This window comes from Anopheles aquasalis, chromosome 2, assembly GCF_943734665.1.
Source record: "Anopheles aquasalis chromosome 2, idAnoAquaMG_Q_19, whole genome shotgun sequence".
Classification (NCBI taxonomy): Eukaryota; Metazoa; Arthropoda; class Insecta; order Diptera; family Culicidae; genus Anopheles; species Anopheles aquasalis.
Window position 1 is genome coordinate 33,527,501 of NC_064877.1, and position 20,000 is coordinate 33,547,500.

Genomic DNA, 20,000 nt, shown 5'->3' on the forward strand with positions numbered 1-20,000 from the left:
ACGGGTAAGTGACCGCAACAGCAACATCAAGAGTAGCGCACAACAACGTTTAATCTCAATCCAACAATAACATTACACGTCGCTCCGCGGCCGTTCGTCTGTCGTTCACCAAAAAAAAACCACCCACAGGTCCCTGCTGTGCCGGTGTCGTTGGCCTCACGATGCCACGGTACTGTCTGTTTGGCGATACAGTCAACACGGCCTCCCGGATGGAATCAACAGGTACTGGGATTTCATCTCTGTTCCACGTGTTTGCGTGCCGTGAACCACCACCTTCACCACCATCATGCCACACGGTGTCACGGTCCATTTGCACTATCCACATCATCAATCATTCATGATAGTTTTGGGCTTTCCATCCAACTTTATGCCTTGCGGCGAGCATAAAGCTAGTTTGCCGCACGATGCATGCTAGCGCACCACCATCATCAGCATCATCATCACCCAATCAACACCATATCATACCAGCACGACAGACCGCACACGACGATTTTGGAAAACAATCCCGATTCTCCCGTCCAGGTGGCGATACGGGACGAGCGACATGTGAACATGCGGCCCGTCGTCAGTCAAAATAAGATGAAACTTGGCAATCATCAGTTGATTCGCAGACTGTCTCTTCATCACCTCGTGGTACTTGACGGTTGTTCTGTGGCTCTCTCGAGAGAGAGAGGGTGTGTGCTGTTTGAAGTATCCTCCGAGGAGCGCTGTCAGGTGAGACAGGCGATCGAACACGAGTATCAATTCATGCTCATCAAATATGCAAATTTCGAGACAATATTCCACTTCACTGACAAAACGGACCGCGTCGCGTTTCATCGTTCGACATTTCGATGACAAAACCCGGGTATGATGGCGATAAGCTTTCATGAATTTGATGCTTTAAACCAAGGGTGTTAAACTCGCGGACCGCTCAATTATTTTGTGCGCGCCGCAGCCACCTCTGTGGTGTTTGTTTATGTTGAATTTTATTATTAATTACATGTTTTATGTAATTTTATTCTACGTGTACGTTGGAATTGAAGATTGGTGATATATCTCCAATGACAGTAGTGCTTAAAAAATGAAGAAACATTTTTACAACATTTCAACAATTTCCACATAATGGAGTTTGAGATCCTTGGTGTTGTCTGCTTTTCCACATCAAGTAGAGAGTCGCGAATTATTCCTTCCAACTCTATGGCATTTGCCAGGAGTCTTTATTACTCTTCGATATAAATTAAGATGTCTATGAGAGATTAAGAGAGATTAAGATGAGAATTATGATTCCAGAAATCAATCGAAAATTTCAAACTAGTCCGTTTCCTTCGTCGGATAATCGCCAACTGTCGTTCTATACCCGGAATCGTGCCCTCGCTTCATCCTCTATCTCTGGTTCTCCCACTCTATCCTCTATCTCGTCCCGATTTTTCTCTCATTCCTCAAATCCCAACTTCATGGCCATCATCGCATTTTTTGGCAATGGAGCTACATTTCCGGCGCGGCGACCAGTTTAGGAATTGCCTTTACCTCTCTGGCTATGAACACCAACACCAGTTGGGCTCTGGTGAGAAAAAACAAATCTAATAAAGCCATGGACCTCCAAATTATGTGATGAAATAGCCCGCTGACTGCTTCTTTAACTAATTGTGTTCGCTTACATGATTTGCTTGCGTTCCTGTGGAACCCAGAACAACCATTTCGTACAGTTAGATCAACATCTGCCAATATAATCACCGAATGACGCGCACCGTCCGCATCTTGCCCGCGCGATGACGCGTAACGCCTCTAGCCACCTATGCGTTCGATTTGGGGTTGATCGATGTTATCATCGTATCGCACCACTTCCCGTGCAATTCACATTAATCGCAACCTATTACTCACTACGGATGAACCCCCCGCGCCTGGCTGGTTCGATAACACAACGCCAGTGACGGCCGGGAACGGTCATCAATCAAATTCCAAAACCGGAATGGAACGGATCGGCAACGTGGCTGTTGTGTTGTCGATGGTGGCGTCGAAGGCGATAAGCCAAACCAAACCGAGCGTGCACAACCGCGTCAACCAGAACCACGATAATCATACACGATGATCGATGCATCGATGCACACCTACACCCCACCCCCGGTGGTGGTGGTGCCATGAAGGACGTCAGCAAGCCTACGGCAAATCAATTAAAGTGCACTGAGCTACCGTTGGCCGGTTGGATGCTATGTTGGGTTGGGACCGCATATCTTATCAGCTCGCGTTCGCTAGACACGTACGTGTGCTGCTGCCACTGCTGCCAACAGATGGAAATCTGTTGGCAATGAAACCGTGCAGTCGACGAAAATCAAATTAATTAGCGCGGAAAGGTATCGATAACGAATGCCGCTCGCTACTCCATTCGCTACAGTGAGGTACGGTACGGTAATCACTTACCGACTGGTCCACTGATAGCCCTTTCTTTATTACTGCCGGTCAGTAGCTGGCCGGGAAGGGCACCGGAAAATCAATGCAATCAGGGAACCCGTTTTTCGTTGCATTCCGATTAGTAGTCGATGGAGGCGCATGGTGTTTGGTGCTGCACCATGCGCCTCCATCGCCATTTCGCTGGCATCGACCAACCTACACACCAACCTCGCATACATCCGTAGCTGCTGTTGCTGCTGCTACCTTCATGATTCATACGCTCACGCTCCATTCCATCTCACTCGCAGTGCACTGAACGGACCAACGGGGGCCAATTACCTTCGTCGGGTGGAGAAAACTCATAACATTCATTCATCCAACGAAACCCCTCCATTTGGGATTTATCCTTCCATTTGCTCTCTTTCCCTCTCACACACGCCCATCTCTCTGTCTCTCTTTCTTCGTCCAACGCTCGACCGGCGCGCCCCGTAGGATCGTCCTGGAGGATTCATATGTCCCAGCAGACGTGCAATTTGCTGGAGAAAGCTGGCGGCTACGTTATCGAGCCCCGGGGGCCCATCGAGATCAAGGGTAAGGGCAAGATGCACACCTACTGGCTGCTCGGCAAAAAGGGTTTCGACAAGTCGCTCCCACCGCCACCACCGATCGGGTAAGTGCGCTGCGGCCGCTACAGCCGCTACATTTAAATTATTATTACCTCGACCTTTTTGCGCCAGCCCCCCCCCCCCCCTTCCGGAGCGCTGCATAACTGGTAGTTACTGCTTTTGCCAGAATGCCTGGCATGTGAAGAACAACTTAAGATGCAATGTGCCAAAAAAGTGTTGCGCGCCAACAACCGCATTTTGAAGCACATTACTTGAAAGGTGAAGTGCTTAACGGGTTTAAAGCACTCTTTACCAACATCATACCAATGGTTTGGAGTGAATGAAGTTCCCACACATTGTTATTGCATCTCATGGAGCATAATTTGTTCGTTTACAGGCATTAAAAGGTGCCAAAATTGTCGACAGCTGTTGCGAGAAGATATTGATATTATAAGTCTGTAATCGGTTTATGTACAAACTCTGTTCAATTAGATTAGGTAGCAGCTAACACGTTTTGATAAAAGCAACTGCCAGAGGAGGAAAGATTTTAAAATGATTTGTTAACAAACAAACCGAATTAAATCGAATTGATTTGATTGATTACAAAATTGTGAACCGCAAACTCAAGTTAACTAAACATAAGCATTTAATATTCATCTAACCAAAGTTCTGTGCTGCCTTAACATAAATGATGTATAATGTAAACCAACAATTGGTTAATTCTAGGGGTCCTATCGGACTTTAACAAACCAGTTCCCAGAACGACACCTTCAACAGTCTAATTCGAATCTTTGCATTTCATTCCCTGAAACGGCTTGTCGAACAACTTTCTTCGAACATATGCCCGCTCCCTTTCTTCCCACCACACTCTGGCCTGATTCTTGTTCTCTTCAAAACGCCAAATTCCCAAAAATCCCCGCCCACTCCTTGGATGCCCTCTGATTTCTCAACCCTTAATCCTCAATGAGAATGGCGCCCCGGTCGGTCGGTCCTTTTTGCGCTGGCAACCTGGCTCAACATCATTGAAACAATCAAACACCTTATCCGAACCGAGCTTCTTGGAACGATTTTAAGGCGATTCCGTCCCTCCGACTCCTCTCTCTCTCTCTCGCTCTCTCTCTCTTTCTCTCTTGGACTTTGAAGACAATTCCCAAGACAAACTCGTAACTTTTTCCGGTCAACCACAATCTCCCCCCACATCTTCGCCCTGCCTGGTTGGCCGTTTTCCTGGTCGAACGACGACCCTAGCGACCCGGATTAACAAAATTCAAGTCCCGCTCTCTCTTTCTCTGTCTAACTTCTCCTTTCCCCCCGGGTTACGGTCTAACGAAATTTCTGTTTTCTTCCTTCTGCACCTTACGCCGCATGCTTCACGGTCTTACGCTCTGTTAGGGAATCGCACGGGTAAGTTTCGCCCAACTAATCCATCCATCTTTAGGCAAACATGAGTTCGGTGCTCACCTGGTGGCTGGTGACCAAAAACTTGCACTGAATCTCTAACACGCGTCCACTCCCCCCCCCCCCCCGCCTTCCGTTTGCATTTGCAGGTTGGATGTGGCGATCCTCAAGAACTCACTGTTCCAGTCGCAGCAAAGCAACCACGGCAAACCAACGCCAACACCCAATGGCCAACCGTCCGGCTGTCCGTCCTCGAGCCACTCACCATCCGTCGCAGGGGAATCGATCGACGTGAAGGTGGAAATAACACCCCCGGTACCACCGGAAGCAACGACAGAGCGCGAAGCGACCACCGACCATGCCGCCATCCTGTCCACCTCCTTCTCGATCGATTCGAGCTCAAGCAACAACACCTGCACCCTGAATCTCGGTGATTTCCAAATGGCGGCGAAAGGACCGGGACCGGGACCGACAACACCGATCGCCAGTCCGCACGCCCGCAAACTGTCCGAGGTCATCGGTGACCCGTCTTTCCTCAGCACGAGCTCGGCCGTGTTCGACCGTCACAACCCTTCGCCGACTGCCAACTCGACGCGGCTGTTCAAGCGCATCGAAGAGCTGATCGATCTCAGCTCCCCCTACAACTACTACAAATGTCTCAGCCCGAGCGAAAGCAATCTGTCCCAGTGTGCGGAAACACGGTACGGTAGCTACCAGCTGCGGGCGACCGACACGAGCTGTTCGAGTAAACCCGGCTCGACGCGCTTCCTCCGCCGCCAATTCAGTCTCGACAAGGACGATGGACCGGGAACAACGGGTGCCGGTGCCGGGGCCAGCGCTGTTGGATCATTCAGCCAAAAGGCAACACTTGATACGGTGAGCTCGATTTCGGTCGATCGTGAGCAGCTCGCACGGATGGGTACGCTCACCTCGATCCCATCGATCAGTTCCACGACCTCGAACTCACTCGGATCGGTCACGACGCAGAAACAACACCGGAACAGCCAACAGCTTGCGATGCACCACCGTCAACAGTCCGCTAGCGTTGCCCAGGATCTGGAGAAGATCGAAGAGATCCCTCTGTCACCGCAATCGTTCGCTGCCACAATCGGAAACCATACCGGGAGTAGTAGCACCTCCAGCCTGCACTCCGAATCGAACGAACGGAGTGGGATGCGTGGTGGTGCGATCGTTGCACGTCACAGTAATGGTACCATCGATCGAACACCGCCGAAGAATGGGAAATCGGAGCTAAGGCTCAGTGTTGAAGCGTTGGGGCTGCTCCGGTGAGTGCAACAGACGAGCACGGTGTCACTGCTGTAAAAGGTGACACGGCGGAAAGGCCTCGCGGTCTGTTTGTCCTGACAGTATACGATAAACGTGCGGAGGGCGCCCCCTGGTTGGAGACGGCAACTTATCGAGGGGGCGCACCCTCCCGTCCTCACGCAATTACAAACAAATCCTACCGAATGCTCACACGAAGGGGGGAGTTGGGGTTGAGGGGGGTGTTTATTTTCATGCTTGTGGCGCCCAGCAGCAACATACTCGCCACCAGTCGCGTTTGGGTTCGCGAACCAGCGCGTGTGAACAGAAGATGTTCATCATCTTCTTTGATCGTGAATGTAAACAACACCATCTTTGAACTTCACCACCCCCACCCCGGGATGACGGTGTGTGAAGGTCGCATGAGGTTCAGTAGCATCCCCACCCTCAGGCCGCCCTCCAGGGGGGGAGTACATTCCGGAGATGACGATGCGTACGTTCAGCAAATTCAACGGCGACGACGCTGGCCACACGGTGCAATGTCAAAGTGGTGGAACATCGATATGGGTACGTGTGTCTGTTTGCGTGCGCGAGTTAACTTTCCGGGATACGGGTGAGACTACGTTCCGGCGAAGAGTCAAACGAAATGAAGACAACTAGGTTCCTTGATTGGTGTATGCGAAGTGATGTTTTATTTCTATGGAATAGTTTTTATAACATTTTGGAATGTCGGAAAAGGTAGAGAGATGGAATGGAAGGAAGAGGGAGGATACATAGAATCTCTATGTATTTGTCGCAGGTATACGATATCGGTTGTTGTAGGTAAGGACGATGTCGGTTGTCGGTGACGGTTGGCGACGAACATTGTAGATGCTAGGTAGGCTGCCAGTAGAGACGTAATTACGGGGAATCCCGGATTGGCGACGAAGTCCTTAGCAGATGCGAGGCGACTGGTTGTATTGTTTCAGGATGGTTGACCTGATCAGGTAAACGACGACGAACATTCCTCGAATGGTCGGGTGTTGCTTCAGTATGGCTGTTATGATCAGGTAAACATCCGTTAACTCGCCCCCCCCTTAGATTTGAGGCTCCGTACGAAACACATGCATCATTGTAGGCGGGTTGTAGCTATTCTCATTGAGCTCGTTGTTGGGTGCTGGTGGTTCATGAATGTTGATGACCATTCTTCCTTTCCAAAGTTTTATACCGAGGTAGATACCGGTGATGATAATCAGTAGCACGGGTAAACTGATTATACTCGTGTGAAATCTGTTCCATGTGATGCTGTTGGTTTCTAATCTGATTTCCTTCATTTCATTTCTAAGTTCTTTGTGCAATGAATGTAGGTGTTCTAGACTTAAATTGATGATGGAGTTTTGTGGCGATACTTTGATACCGTAAATTGGCAGATTCAATGGTGATCCGACCATTTCAGTCTTATTGTTGGAGATCAGTTTTTCGTTGATGAAGATATTGCATGTCTCGTAGGTTATTAGAAATGAACCAGTTAAGTTTCTCTTTTTAACGCAGCAAGTGGTTTTCAATGTGAAGGTGCTGACTGCAGCGATTATTAGATGATTCATATCTAAATGGATGATTTCAGTCTTTGCTGGATTTGACACGTAATCGCAAGCGGCTGATTCTCCTTGAAGTAATGCGGGTGTGCATTTGCCGTTGTCTCGTTGCAAGTCTTTGATATCGTATATGAGTTTTTTTAATATTGGGTATGATGAAAGGTTGGGATTTTAGGGACGGGTATTGCCGGTTGGGAACAATTGCTTTCTTAATATTACTAGTTACAGCTTTATATCTAGTAAGTACCTGCATCGCTATCGTGTATTATCTATTTCTTGCTTTTTGTGGATTGGATATTCCTTCTTTTGTAACGCTTTCCCTGCCTTTAGTCATAATGTTTTTTATTCTAAATGGTTTGTAATGATGGAGCTTTCGTTTCGCTTTCATATGAGCTTCGGATTCTCCTGATATTGTTTGGTTTCCTAGCGATTGATTGTGATATGTTACATCTTTTCCTATATGAACTTTTCCTAAGATTGTGGGTATATCGTCTGAAGGTGCAATGATTTCCATGGGAGTATTCAAGGTACCAGTTGAAACAGAATGATTATATTTGTGCACTGACATCGCTACCAAATCTGGAGGATGTATGTGCGAGTGTTTTGTTTCGAGTAAATTGGAATTGAATCGTTCAATAACACCATTCATTTCACTTCTTCTTGTGGCGGTCACATAAGGAGTGATACCGTTAATATGAAAAAGTTCTGTAATTTCTTTTGGCTCCAATGGCTTATCTCCATCCATGATGAGAATGTCAGGAGGTTTATTTTCCAGTGCCGCCTCTTTTAACTTTGGTAGCACATCAACAGTGGCTCTAGAATCAATTTTTGACACTTGTGCATTCATTGTTTCTAACGGTGCAGATGGCAAAGGGGGTTTTTGTTCGGTGCAGATTGCAATAGGGTTTGTGTGTTTTTTTTGTAATGATCGTTCGGTTGTTTTTGGGATTGTGACTTTTTCCTGATGGAAATTGGGAATTGGTTCAGTAGATTGAACGTCTTTAATTTCTTCTTTGAGGGTTAACTGATGCTTGAATGAATTTGGTGGAGCTTCGGGCGAAGTTATGAAAAAATTCTCACTATCATTTGCCGAATGATTAGTGCATGTCATAGGGTATACCTTTGGACTGGAAGAATCTGCTACGATATTAGTGTTAATTTGTTTTGTTACCTCGTTTGTGTATGCAACAGGGTAAGGATTCATTTTCTGAAGTGGAGTTGTTTCTTTAGTGCTCGTGGCACATTTTATGTGTTTAGTGAATGCTTGTTTGTTCGTATTAGGTACGTTTGTAAGCCTTTGTTTTTTTGGGGAATCTAAATGATCCACTCGAAAATTGACGAAATGATTTTCATTCTTTCTTGCATATTTTTGTAGTGGTATTGTAAAAGGTAGGCCATCGTCTGAGATTATGGTAAGGCTATCCTTTTTGAAACAAAGTTCAGCACTGAGTGTTCTCAATATATTCGAACCGACGATGCCAAAAAAGAATGGGTCATACAAGTCATACAAGATGAATTGAAACTTATAGTTGGAAATGGGTTTAAAAAATGTAATGTCTATTGCTGAAGTAACGTTGGAATTTCCTGTAGCACTTTTAATCCCATTATTACGATATTCGTATGGTTTTGAATCTTTGTAAGCTAAAGCGAATTTAGGTGAGATTAAGTTTACGTTGGCCCCAGAGTCGACCAGAAAGGGGAATTCTCCTTTAGATGTCCGCAAGAGGATGTATGGGAGAAAAGGATTCACCATCTTGCGGTCCAGTCTAAAAAATGAGATTCAGCATTGTTACCGTTAGCAGGTTCGGTGTTGTATAAATCTGTTTCATTCAAAGGTGGCGCTGCTTGGACATACTCCAGCGGGGCGTCTTGTTGATAAGTTTGACTGTATTCCGGAAAAGGTGGTGCTGTTTGGATCGGGGTATCTACAGTGTAAGTTTGCCAATATTGTGAAGGGGGTGCTTCGGTGGGGGTGTAATATAACGGGGTATCCTCAGGATAGAATTCGCTGTATTGCGAAGAAGTGGGTGTTGTTTGAATGTATTCTGTGGGGGCATCTACAGAATGAATTTGCCTATATTGTTGAAACGGGGGTTGAGCTATTCTGTGGCTGTTAGGAGGTCGATTAGTATAATTTGAGACCTTTGTTCGTATTGATGGATCAACTTCCATCGGTACGGGATTATTATTCAAAGCTTGCGGCCTTGGATTCGATTGATACAAATTTTGGCTTGTTTGGTTACGTTGTTGTTGTGGGGGAAGATGGTTTCCTTGCTCAGGATTTCTTGGAGGAAGGGGTAGTCTTTGAGGGATGGGGTTATTGATATACATGGGCCTTGGAGGTGGCGCTGTGTATAAATCCCTCGGTTTGGGAATATTATTTACTGCTGTCACTCCTCTAAATGATGCCGCTCTTACATTCATATTGCAGTATTCTAAGTTCGATTTACCATCAAATGTTGGTAAATCGCGAACGTAGTCGAGGGCTTTCCCGATACGCATGAACTGTTCAAAATTCAAGATAGTATTGGTAACCATTCTGTTTTCGTTAAAAAAAAAAAATGGTACCGTTTGTACTTTCTATAGAAAATACACTAATGTTCTCTAACTATTTCTTATACTTTGAAAACGTGTTTCACTAAAACGCACTTAAACACTAATCACTTAAAAAAATTGTGACTTACGCTACAATCAGGAACGTTGCGTCGACTACGATGCTCATGCCTTCGATGACCGATGCTTGAAGAGTTGGGATGATCCTTTTTGGCGTTGCCTACTAAGGGCCCTCGTCGACGCTCGAGAGCTTTCGTCTACGAGTCGCAGGTCACGATGAACGATGTTCTTCTTCGTTGTTGTGCAGGTTTTCTAATCGTGGTTTTAACACGTTCCGCCTCGCTGTTGTGCAGGTTTTTTTTTGTGGTTTTAAACACTTTTCACCTCACTTTTTGGGCAGATTTTGTTGTGGTTTTTAAGCACTTTTCACCTCACTTTAAAACTTGAAGAACGGTCCCTATTCGGGCGCCAGTTAACTTTCCGGGATACGGGTGAGACTACGTTCCGGCGAAGAGTCAAACGAAATGAAGACAACTAGGTTCCTTGATTGGTGTATGCGAAGTGATGTTTTATTTCTATGGAATAGTTTTTATAACATTTTGGAATGTCGGAAAAGGTAGAGAGATGGAATGGAAGGAAGAGGGAGGATACATAGAATCTCTATGTATTTGTCGCAGGTATACGATATCGGTTGTTGTAGGTAAGGACGATGTCGGTTGTCGGTGACGGTTGGCGACGAACATTGTAGATGCTAGGTAGGCTGCCAGTAGAGACGTAATTACGGGGAATCCCGGATTGGCGACGAAGTCCTTAGCAGATGCGAGGCGACTGGTTGTATTGTTTCAGGATGGTTGACCTGATCAGGTAAACGACGACGAACATTCCTCGAATGGTCGGGTGTTGCTTCAGTATGGCTGTTATGATCAGGTAAACATCCGTTAACTCGCGCAGCTGGAGGCAATAACCACCTAGCGGAACCAGAAAAAGGGGAGAAAAAATAAAAAAACGCAAAACAAACGATTAGCTTTAGGGGATTAAGGAGAAATGTAGTGTAGTGTAGTGTAGTGTGTTGCAACTGTTTAGCGATGCATGCCTCCGTCTTAGATCCGATTTTTTCCCCCTTTGTTTCCGCTCTATGAGCTTCCAGGCAAAAAAAAACGGAAGACCACCATGATCCAATGGGTTTTTTGTTCTCGCTGTGTAGTACGTGACTACTCTGTATGTGTGTGTTTGTGTGCGTGTGTGTCGGTGTCCTTGTTATCAGGTATCAAGGTAGGTCAAGGGAGACCGGTGGGAGACAAAATATGAACAGAGCTTTACCAGTGAGAGAATGATAAGATAATAGGCAAAATGCGCTTAACCGCCCTCCGCCCTCCGGCTGGGAGGGAAGAAGGGGAGCGATTCTATGGAAGCTGCCGATGAGCGGATTGAAGACAATCTACGAACCTCCCAGAAAAGTTTTTTGGGCGAAAAAAAAATTTTAAACATGTTTAGCAGAAAACGAAAAGAGCGTCAAGAGCAAGAAGCGTCCGGAGCGATGATGCGCTCTGCTAAAGGTTTTCGTTATTTTGATCCGCCTGCTTTGTTTCGATGTTTGTGTTTTGGCGTACTCTGGTTCTAGGGTTGGCTTCTGGGGAAAACTTTCTCGTTGGTTATTGGATTTTATTACCTTTTGATGAGATAACATTTTACGAAATGTTGCTGTGAACTGTCTTTTTGGCCTGGCTATGTTCTAGTGTGCATGTGGCAATGTTACTTTCTTTCAACATTTGATTCAATCACGTATCAAACGAATACAACCTTTCGCTTACGCATTGTTGAGTTCTCATCAAGTCTTGGCGCATGCAGTTATTTCCAAGAATCTTCACGTCAGAAATCCAGATTCTTCTAAATTCTTGTATAAGCTCGATGAAGTTTACCACAACAATCTTACGAAATTCCGGGACTCTCTCCACAAGCCAAATTGTTGAATAAATGGTTTTCTTTAACCCAAAACAACGAGCAGGAAGTGCTTTATGCATTCAAGGCTACCAGTATGCATCTTCAACACCTTTTTCATCGAACCACGAGGAGCACTTCGGAAGAATCAAACTCCTTCCGCACGCTAATGGTACAATCATTGCCTTGGCTTATCATCACAGTGTTTTAACAGTGCCTGTAATCTGTTCTGTGTTGATTGTCGGCCCCCTTGGCCACTTTGCTAGAAACCACTTTATTGGTAGAGCGAGCAAACTCGTTCACTGTACAGGATTTCCAAGGCAATTACCACCAACATTCGTGCAATCTGCGCCCTTCCGTGCGTTAACAATGGCCTTCTTTCCACCATGAACACTCACGCACACATGGTTTACCTCGGGATCGTGCCCATCATGCTTGCGAAAGGTGCCACCCAACATCATCATTTATGAAGCAAGCCCAGACCCAGGTCCGGGATCCGGGGTCCCGGGTTCAGGTCCCGTGAGTTGTTTCTTCTTCGCACCGCACGACACCACTCGCTTGGCCTCGCCACTCTCTATTCATGGAGAACGTTTAGACGTTTGACCGTCTGTCACATTCTCCGTCCGCCTTAAGTAATCCGAATTAGGCGAGGGCTCGGTTCTCACACGTTCGCAGGGCCACACCACCCCGGAGCAAAGTAATTTAATTTCAAGCACTACTTACTTATTCACAAACAGTCCGCAAACATTTCGCTTGCCTACCGCTTCGTTTGGAGCTGCTTGCTTGCTTGCTGTGCTGCGGCCTTCTCTCGTTCGCGGCCTGCTGAGATGGCCAGCTCACAGTTTTGGGAATCTCTCACAGCGCAGCGTTCGCTTGAAGAGGCTCGCCGTCCGTTGTCAGAGGCCACCATTTTATGGCAGGCGCCACTGCTCGCGTGTATGTGTTTGTGTTTGGGTGAGGGTTAATTAGTTCAAACTATTTGCGCCACACACCAGCGCACACCGATACAGCCAACAGCCACTTGTTTCTCTGTTTGGCGAGTGTCGCCGGGGGCTTGGAGCACTGGGCTTGATGGAACACCATAAACTGTTACCTGGCAACAATCACTGGGTAACCAGGTTGCCCCCGGGGGTCACTTTGTCTGGCCTACTGGCCCCCCCCTGGCAGGCTGGCTGGCTGGCTGGCTGTGCAAATAGAGTCGAACGTGTGCAGAAAGGAGAAAAAAAAAATGGGAAGCAAAATCTCAAATCCACAAACGGCAACAAACGCGCGATTAGTGCGAAACCATTAGCAACACCTGCCAACGCCAGAGGCCTTACGGGATGAGAAGGGGTGAGGAGGAGCTCCCCTTTTCAATTGCCTGTTGGACCGGTACACCAAGGAATGCCCCCGGTCGATACCATAGTGCTAACTGTGCTGTTTGTGATCATTAAAATGAACGACCATTCTTTGCCGACCTCTCGCCTTTTTCCCCTTTACCACCCCGCCCCGGAGGAAGGGGCTCCCTTGATTACAAGCGATTGCTCTGGATGCTGGCTACCCTGTACACTCTCTCTCTCTCTTTCTGGGCTGGACGTGAAAATGTACTCCATAAAACTCGCTGCTTCGTTCAATGGATTGCCACCACCGCCGATCCCGTGGCCGTGGCCAGGCGCTCATAAGCGACCCACCCCGAGCGGTGCGTTCTGATGCCATCGTGCTGCGGCTCTTCTGGGTGTCCATTTCGATCAACTGTTTGGGTTTACAGAGTACAGTGCCAGTGGCTGGCCAGTGCGTCGTTACTTTTTACTTTCGCTGGAAGATACTTTCAAGCGTGCGAAGTGGCTTTTGGGGATGGAAGGTGATGCTAACCGTTGTTGCTGCGCGATGCGCTGTTGCTGCCCGGAATGATGATGTGGGAAAAATTGAAAATTACATCCCCGCTCCCTCCGCTAAGCGGGAGATCGAGAGACTCACGCAAAGTACTTGTAATTTGCAATTGAATGTTTATGTTTTGCCGCCCGCGGGGACGATGTGGTCCATTTCACATGCGTGACACTCCAGGCCACATGCACACTCGCTGATTCGATGCTCTCTGACCAGCATTTCGGTTTTTTTTTTTGCTTTTTTCGTAATAAAAGTAGAGAGGAATAAGACATAAGGAAGGTCCTTAAACGCCTGCTCGCTTCAATACGTAACCATTTCAAGTGAATTGGATGTAAAATATGGCCATCAACCAAATAAAATGGTCGTAGAATGCCAAAAACTGTACTAAACGATGATGGGTGTCAGGAGCGAGGGAAGCCAAAGTAGTAAATGAAGCCGAAAGTGGCCACAGGACTCGCGTGGTGCACCTTCTTTGAGTATATCGATAGCGTTTAAGAGGATGAACTATGAACAAAACGCAACATTAGGCGCGAAGTGAGAATAAAGAGGGAAATCAGGAAGTGGAGAGAAAGAGAGAGACAGACACAGAGAGAGAGAGAGAGAGAGAGAGAGAGAGAGAGATAAAGAAAGAAGTTGATTAGGAATTTCAGAGCCACAAAGATTCCCCTTCCAACTGAAGCTGCGTAAAGTGCTGTTGACATTTCTGTGAATCCTGTCGCTCTCTCTCTCTCTCTCTCTCTCTCTCTCTCTCTCTCTTCCTTTCCGGTCCCTTTCCGGTTCATATACACACCTAATACATCCAACAAATTACACATCTCGAACGCCGCCCACGTACACCGCCGGAAATAGTTATGCTAGTCATCCGACAAACCGTAACTGTAAGTGGCCCTGCGCTACGAGGCGGCCACCAAAAAGCCCCAGCTGCCGCCCCCCCCCCCCTTCCACCCCACGCCCAAACCGAAATTTGAAATCGGTAAATCTCCGTGCACGTGCATCGAGCGGAACTGTTAAGTTACTGGAAAAAAACCCGTCGGCAAATCCACTCCCCGGTGCCATTGTTTGCGAGCGAGCAAAAACGTTGGTATTTTTGGTGAGAGGGGGAGGGGATGGAACGAGACACCGGGGCCCACCTTTTGCTAAGGCGAGCGGAAACACGTCGGTATGATCCGTGCTGCTGCGAGCTGCTTCTTCCGCCGGCCGGGTTTTTGGCCAATGTTTTGTCCGCATACACACCGTCGCTGCTGCTGCTGCTGCTGCTGCTGGTGTTGCTGTTGGATGAAAGATGGAAATCGCTAAGCCACCGCTGAAAGGAAGCACGTTCCTTGGCCGTTGAATTGTTTTCCTTTTTCGGTGGGCGTCGGTGAACGTCGGTGGGGAGAGAACGGCGGCTCATTTTTTCCGCCTTGGCCCATGAAATTCATTCATCTTCGCGGACGCATCCGGCGGCGGCTGTGGCGGCTGCACAAAGCACCGGAACCATGTACAGACCGTTTACTAGACGCTGTTTCAGAGAAAGAAAGGAACTAGGAGAAAGGTAGAAAGAGAGGGTGTATGTGTGTACGGTAAATAATCCTCCCTCCCCCCAAAGGCAGTTCCCCCTTTCTACTTGTAATGTACAGCTCTTCAAAACTTGTCTCGCGAAACGAGATAAAAACCTAATATCATCTTGTGCTGTGTAGCTGGAAGCTGACGTTTGGAGCCGTCTAGAGAGACTCAAAGACAAAAAAAGTTAAAACGGTGGAAGGGAAGGTGAAAGATGAAGGTGAAGGTGACGAAGAAGAAGAAGGAGCTATCGACCTCGTGACGAGAAGAGATTCATTCAAATCACGGCACGGCACGTCGCGTTAAGTAGGAAGACAAAATACTCTCGAATCAAATGTTTATATGGATGTTAGAGTTTATTTTGATATTTTCCCAATAACTAAGAACTATTGTAGCTATTGGCGACGGGGTCTATGAAAGAAAAATATATTCTAGTAGTGAACTCAAAACCTCGCTTGTTTTCGTTCCTTTTCCCCTTCATTCCCCACTGTAAATGCATTTTCCATGAAGGAAAATGTAGAAAAATTGAAAGTTAATTAGGTTGCGCGTTCGTCGCGGTAACGAAACCGCTTTGGGTGGTGGCCATTTTCATCCCGAACTCGCTCGATCGTTAATTCGCTTGGTCCCTTCTGGGCCTGGGTTCCCCCAGGTAAGTGCATTTGGTGCAGGTTAATTAGCTTCCAGCACCCACGGTGTGACCCACGGAGCGAGTCGTCCGCTACAGTCTCGCCAGCAGTCCTTCCATCGCTAGACCATCGTTAATTACGTCTCGCAGCATGGCACGGACGGAGACTTCGTTGAAACGCATCGCCAACGTACGCAGCACGAGCAACAGTTTCGCCAAACGAACCGCCGCCCAACCACCGACCGCTACCGTAACACCATCGCCGTTGGTGGACGCGCCCAACAGTTCTCCTTCGATGGCCACTTGTCGATTGGCCTTACTGGTGGTGGTGGTGGTGGTAGTTGGTTCGCTCACCGGCATGCCCAGCATCTGCTGCACACTGTAGTGGCTGAGGGCAATCAGGGTTCGGTCGGCCAGCTGCGCCAACTGGTCGGCCTCTCGTTCACTCAGGGCGTACTCTACGTTGGAGGATGGAATAGAAAGAAACGGAACAGAATTCAGTTGTTTCAATTTTTCGTGAATTCTTCTTCTTCTTCGCTCCCTTTTGCCCGTCCGACTGAACCGAACCTTTCCGGCACAGTAGCAGCGTCTCGAGCAACGACAACTCGATAAGATCCACCTGGAGTGCCCGGACATCGCCCAGAATCGACCGGAGATGGGCATCGCAGCAGCTGCAAGACCAACCAACGCTCGATTAACGGTGCTGCTGATGATGGACAATGCCAGGGCGACGGTTGCGACGAAAGCTTACCGATCGACCAGGGCCGAGATGTCTATGGACCAGTTGGCCACCCGGAGCAGAAAGCACTCGTACCAAACGTGCCGCAGGATCTCATCCTGCTGCATCCGGCTTAGCACGGCAAAGTGCTCATTGTGGCGTACCTGGCGCATGCAGGCCAGCAGCACCTGGGACAGAATCTGCACCGACAGACCGACCTCTGCAAGAGAAGAAAAAAAGAAAAGGATGCAGCATCCAGGAGAAGGAATGGCCACCGGTGTTCGGGTTGATTAGCATTATTTGTAAACCGAGCAGAGCATGCACTCCAAGATGCCTTCCTGGAAGGGTGGAATGGTTCCCGGAAGGATCTGTCGGAGCAGTCACAGTTCCGAATTGATTGGCAAACATGTGACATCGACCGAGTGAGTGAAGCTACCCAGCGAGACACCAATGTGCTTGGGGGCTTGGGCTGTGCATAATTAGCATACTTTCGCTCGAGTGCACACGCTCTGCACTCGAGAATCTCGATTTCGTGCCCGCCTCGAGATTCACGGAGAGTGGAAGCGTGGCCTCGAATCGTCAGCACATTAGCACAATGCTCGGTATGCCTCCACCGAACGAGTGATGCTGGCGCTGAGAGCAGGGAGTGAATTTTAAACAGCTGATAATAGGGCTCTAGCAGCGTTCGGTTGCATTTTGCCTTCGTCAACAGGAAAGGACAGAAGGTGATTGAGCAAGCTGAAGCGCAAATGGAGCGCAGCTAAGCAAACAGTACGGGTGAGTGGCATTCGGAAGCATTAACTTTACTGCAGACTGGAGAAAGGCCAAGAATAAGAGCGATAGTGCCTGCGAATCTGCATTCCAATGCAAATGAGAGATATTTTGAAAATTGCTTCATTTTGCCGAGGAATTAATCGCTCCACCAGCGATGCTCTATGACTGATCGACTATTTTAGTGCTTCACTAGTTGATCTCCATAAATTGATTAAATGTTCCATCTTCTACATCATACAATAGAAATCTACACAAGTTACCATTCTTCGATGTCCATTTTCATTAAAATTTTACATTTTCTCCATTCTCGGTTCCAATTAAATCTGCAATACTATTGCTGCCCATGACAAAATAATCAAAAAGAATTGAAAACGACTGCAAATAAGCTATTCGTAATCGTCAAATTAGTAGCATTATGTCTCCTTTTAGCTCTATAAAAATCTAACACAAAGGACGTATTGAATTCAAAACGAATAGATGTCACCTAACACGAACCCACCGCTTGTACCTGCATGTCCTGCCCCTTGCAGCACCTTATCCACACGTTCACCGCCCGGATTCCGTCGGCTCGTTGGGGCAGCTTTTCTAGAGCGCATCGTTTCGCGCAATCCCTTCCGGGCCTTCCGAGGACCACGCTCCTGTTGTACGGCGGCCGCATTCATGCCAGCGAGAAAGCACTTCTGCAGACGACAAAACGGACACCAGTTGCGCCTTGCCTTGTCCACTGAACAGCCGCCAGGACCGGCTGCGGGAGAAACCGAGGGACAGAGACACAGCGATTGATACACCTTCCGAGCGTCGCTTCCCACCCTTTTAACTTCCACTCACAGATGCAGCTGTAGATGGCCCGTTTGCGAATACTTCGCTTGAAGAAACACGAACAGCCATCACAACAGACGGTACCATAATGTTTACCGGAACTTCGATCACCACACACGGCGCACACTAACGGCTGTGAGGCCATGGCCGGGAGCATGCGACACCTAAAACCTGATTATCCCCGTAAACAGCACGACACCGATGATGTTCGCCACCGATTTGGCAACTAACCACGTCGCTCGACGCTTCGGAGCCTTTTTATATGAAACTTCCGGTAAGAAGGTACAGGACAGCCCTTTCTGCACCACACTAGGGTCAACGTTAATCATTATTTGCTTTTCAATCGACCTGCAACAGGTTGTGAAGGGACATCATTTGCATCGCATCGGCGTCTCCTCGAACAAGGGGCCTCGCGGGACAGTGCGGACACCCGAACTCCTTGGGCACCCCTCGGCTCATTGGGTGTGAACGTTGACATGCTAAATCACGCCCCACTCTCTCGCCACTTCAGCCCGTGTTATCCGTGTCAAATCAAAGACATTTCACACACGTCACACAAGTGGCCAGTCGCAATCAGTGGTCGACCATCAACGGCACGTCACGACGCGACACGACACAAGAAGGTACAAGGTTCGCTGGTGAGTCCACTCTGGCGAGTCATCGTTTTGTCAGCCCGAAGCGACGCGATCGCCTTGTCACCTCCGAAGGGACCGGATGCCGGGACTAACTTACCCCTTACGTTGGCGGATGTCCAACATATAATTGACATGGCACCGGGCCCCCGGGGGGAGGTCGGGGTCGGCACCACAGACCAACAATTACATGCATTCCGAACACTTGTTGCCGCTGCCACTGCCGCCGGCTAGCTTTATTTGAACAAAAAGAGAATGGGGAGGTAAAAAAGGATGTAACCGGACCATTCCGGAGCCATGTCCGCCGGCTCGTGTCGCTAATGTGAGGCAAAGTTGTAACTCCCGGACCCGAGTGAGTGAGGAATGCATGGGGAGTCTATGTTTGTTTTCTGCTGTGTTTTGTCCTGCTTTGCTCACTTTGCAGGGCTGAGGAGTGAATTTGTGAAAATAATGAACATGAATATTTGATCCTTTTTTTGTCACATTTTCAGTTTTCGATTCCACATACGGAGTTGATGACGAGTTAGTCGAAAGATAATGATTTAGAGGGAATGTCTAGTCACAATAAAAAACGCAGTTGGATGACAGCAGTCGATTGGCACCTCGATGACCGTTCGTACCGTGGCCTCAGGAGAGATTGATATCAGTACCGGTGATCACTAACGGGAGTTATCCGGTTCTGACTCATGTGAGCACGTGTCATAGGCACTCCTTGGCGTCTGTTGAACATGCACGCAACGTAAGATACGATAACGAATAGGATATTTGTCTGAAGTTTCGTAGAGTTGGAATAGAGACAATTTCTAGAGTATTATTCAAACAAAAACTTCCAAAAGCAATTGCAGTGATTGTTGGGTGCCATTTTGCAACTGTATATCGAAATAAATTCTTTCTGTGCCAGACCAAGAGACCCTTCTGACCAGAAAAGAGATTATCTCAAGATCCTACATATATCGATTATTCAAAAACGTAATTTGATTACTGAACAAATCAAAACTCTGAGGCTTCTACATGAGGGGTTCCTGGGAATTACTGTCTGTCGCGAAGGAAAAGAAACCTGTCCTTGTGTTCTCTGAGGAGAGAAAGTTTTCCCCATTCATCCATAACATTGGCGCACGGATTGGAGCAACGAAATTTAAATTCTCTTCCAAGGATTCCAACTGGAGTAGGAGCAGTTGCGTCCGAAAATTGGTTTGTAAATTACTTTCCTCGTTTCATTAGAATCGTCGAAGTAAAGTAAGTAGAAGTTGGCAATAAAGTAATTTCTTCGAAAACATTATATAAATAAGCTGTCCTGTAGATCTGGTTTGCCATCGTGGATCT

General features: G+C 47.6%; 2 protein-coding genes across 2 annotated transcripts in view; one reads left to right on the forward strand and one right to left on the reverse strand.

The window, feature by feature from the left end:
* Nucleotides 1-6,215, forward strand: part of LOC126574537 (uncharacterized) — a 39,041-nt gene extending 32,826 nt beyond the window's left edge. Inside the window, exons 11-15 of the mRNA XM_050234796.1 lie at nucleotides 1-4; nucleotides 130-222; nucleotides 2,863-3,040; nucleotides 4,368-4,379; nucleotides 4,523-6,215. The exon at nucleotides 1-4 is cut by the window's left edge and continues 361 nt beyond it. Coding sequence (XP_050090753.1) covers nucleotides 1-4; nucleotides 130-222; nucleotides 2,863-3,040; nucleotides 4,368-4,379; nucleotides 4,523-5,663 — 1,428 coding nt within the window. The 3' untranslated portion in view covers nucleotides 5,664-6,215. The remainder of the gene's footprint in view (nucleotides 5-129; nucleotides 223-2,862; nucleotides 3,041-4,367; nucleotides 4,380-4,522) is intronic.
* Nucleotides 6,216-15,827: 9,612 nt separating this feature from the next.
* Nucleotides 15,828-18,190, reverse strand: LOC126574547 (vitamin D3 receptor). Its single transcript, XM_050234805.1, has 5 exons — nucleotides 18,055-18,190; nucleotides 17,840-17,971; nucleotides 16,486-16,666; nucleotides 16,302-16,405; nucleotides 15,828-16,192 (listed from the first exon to the last, which is right to left on the reverse strand). The coding sequence occupies exons 1-5, from the start codon at nucleotides 18,188-18,190 to the stop codon at nucleotides 15,828-15,830; spliced, it is 918 nt and encodes a 305-aa protein (XP_050090762.1).
* Between the last annotated feature and the right edge of the window lie 1,810 nt (nucleotides 18,191-20,000).

Coding starts and splice junctions, on each gene's coding strand:
- LOC126574547 (XM_050234805.1), bottom strand. CDS start 18,190: ATGGCCTCACAGCCGTTAGTGTGCGCCGTGTGTGGTGATCGAAGTTCC. Junction 17,972..18,054: donor GGCCATCTACAGCTGCATCT/GTGAGTGGAAGT, acceptor TTTCTCCCGCAG/CCGGTCCTGGCGGCTGTTCA. Junction 16,406..16,485: donor ATCTCGGCCCTGGTCGATCG/GTAAGCTTTCGT, acceptor TTGGTCTTGCAG/CTGCTGCGATGCCCATCTCC.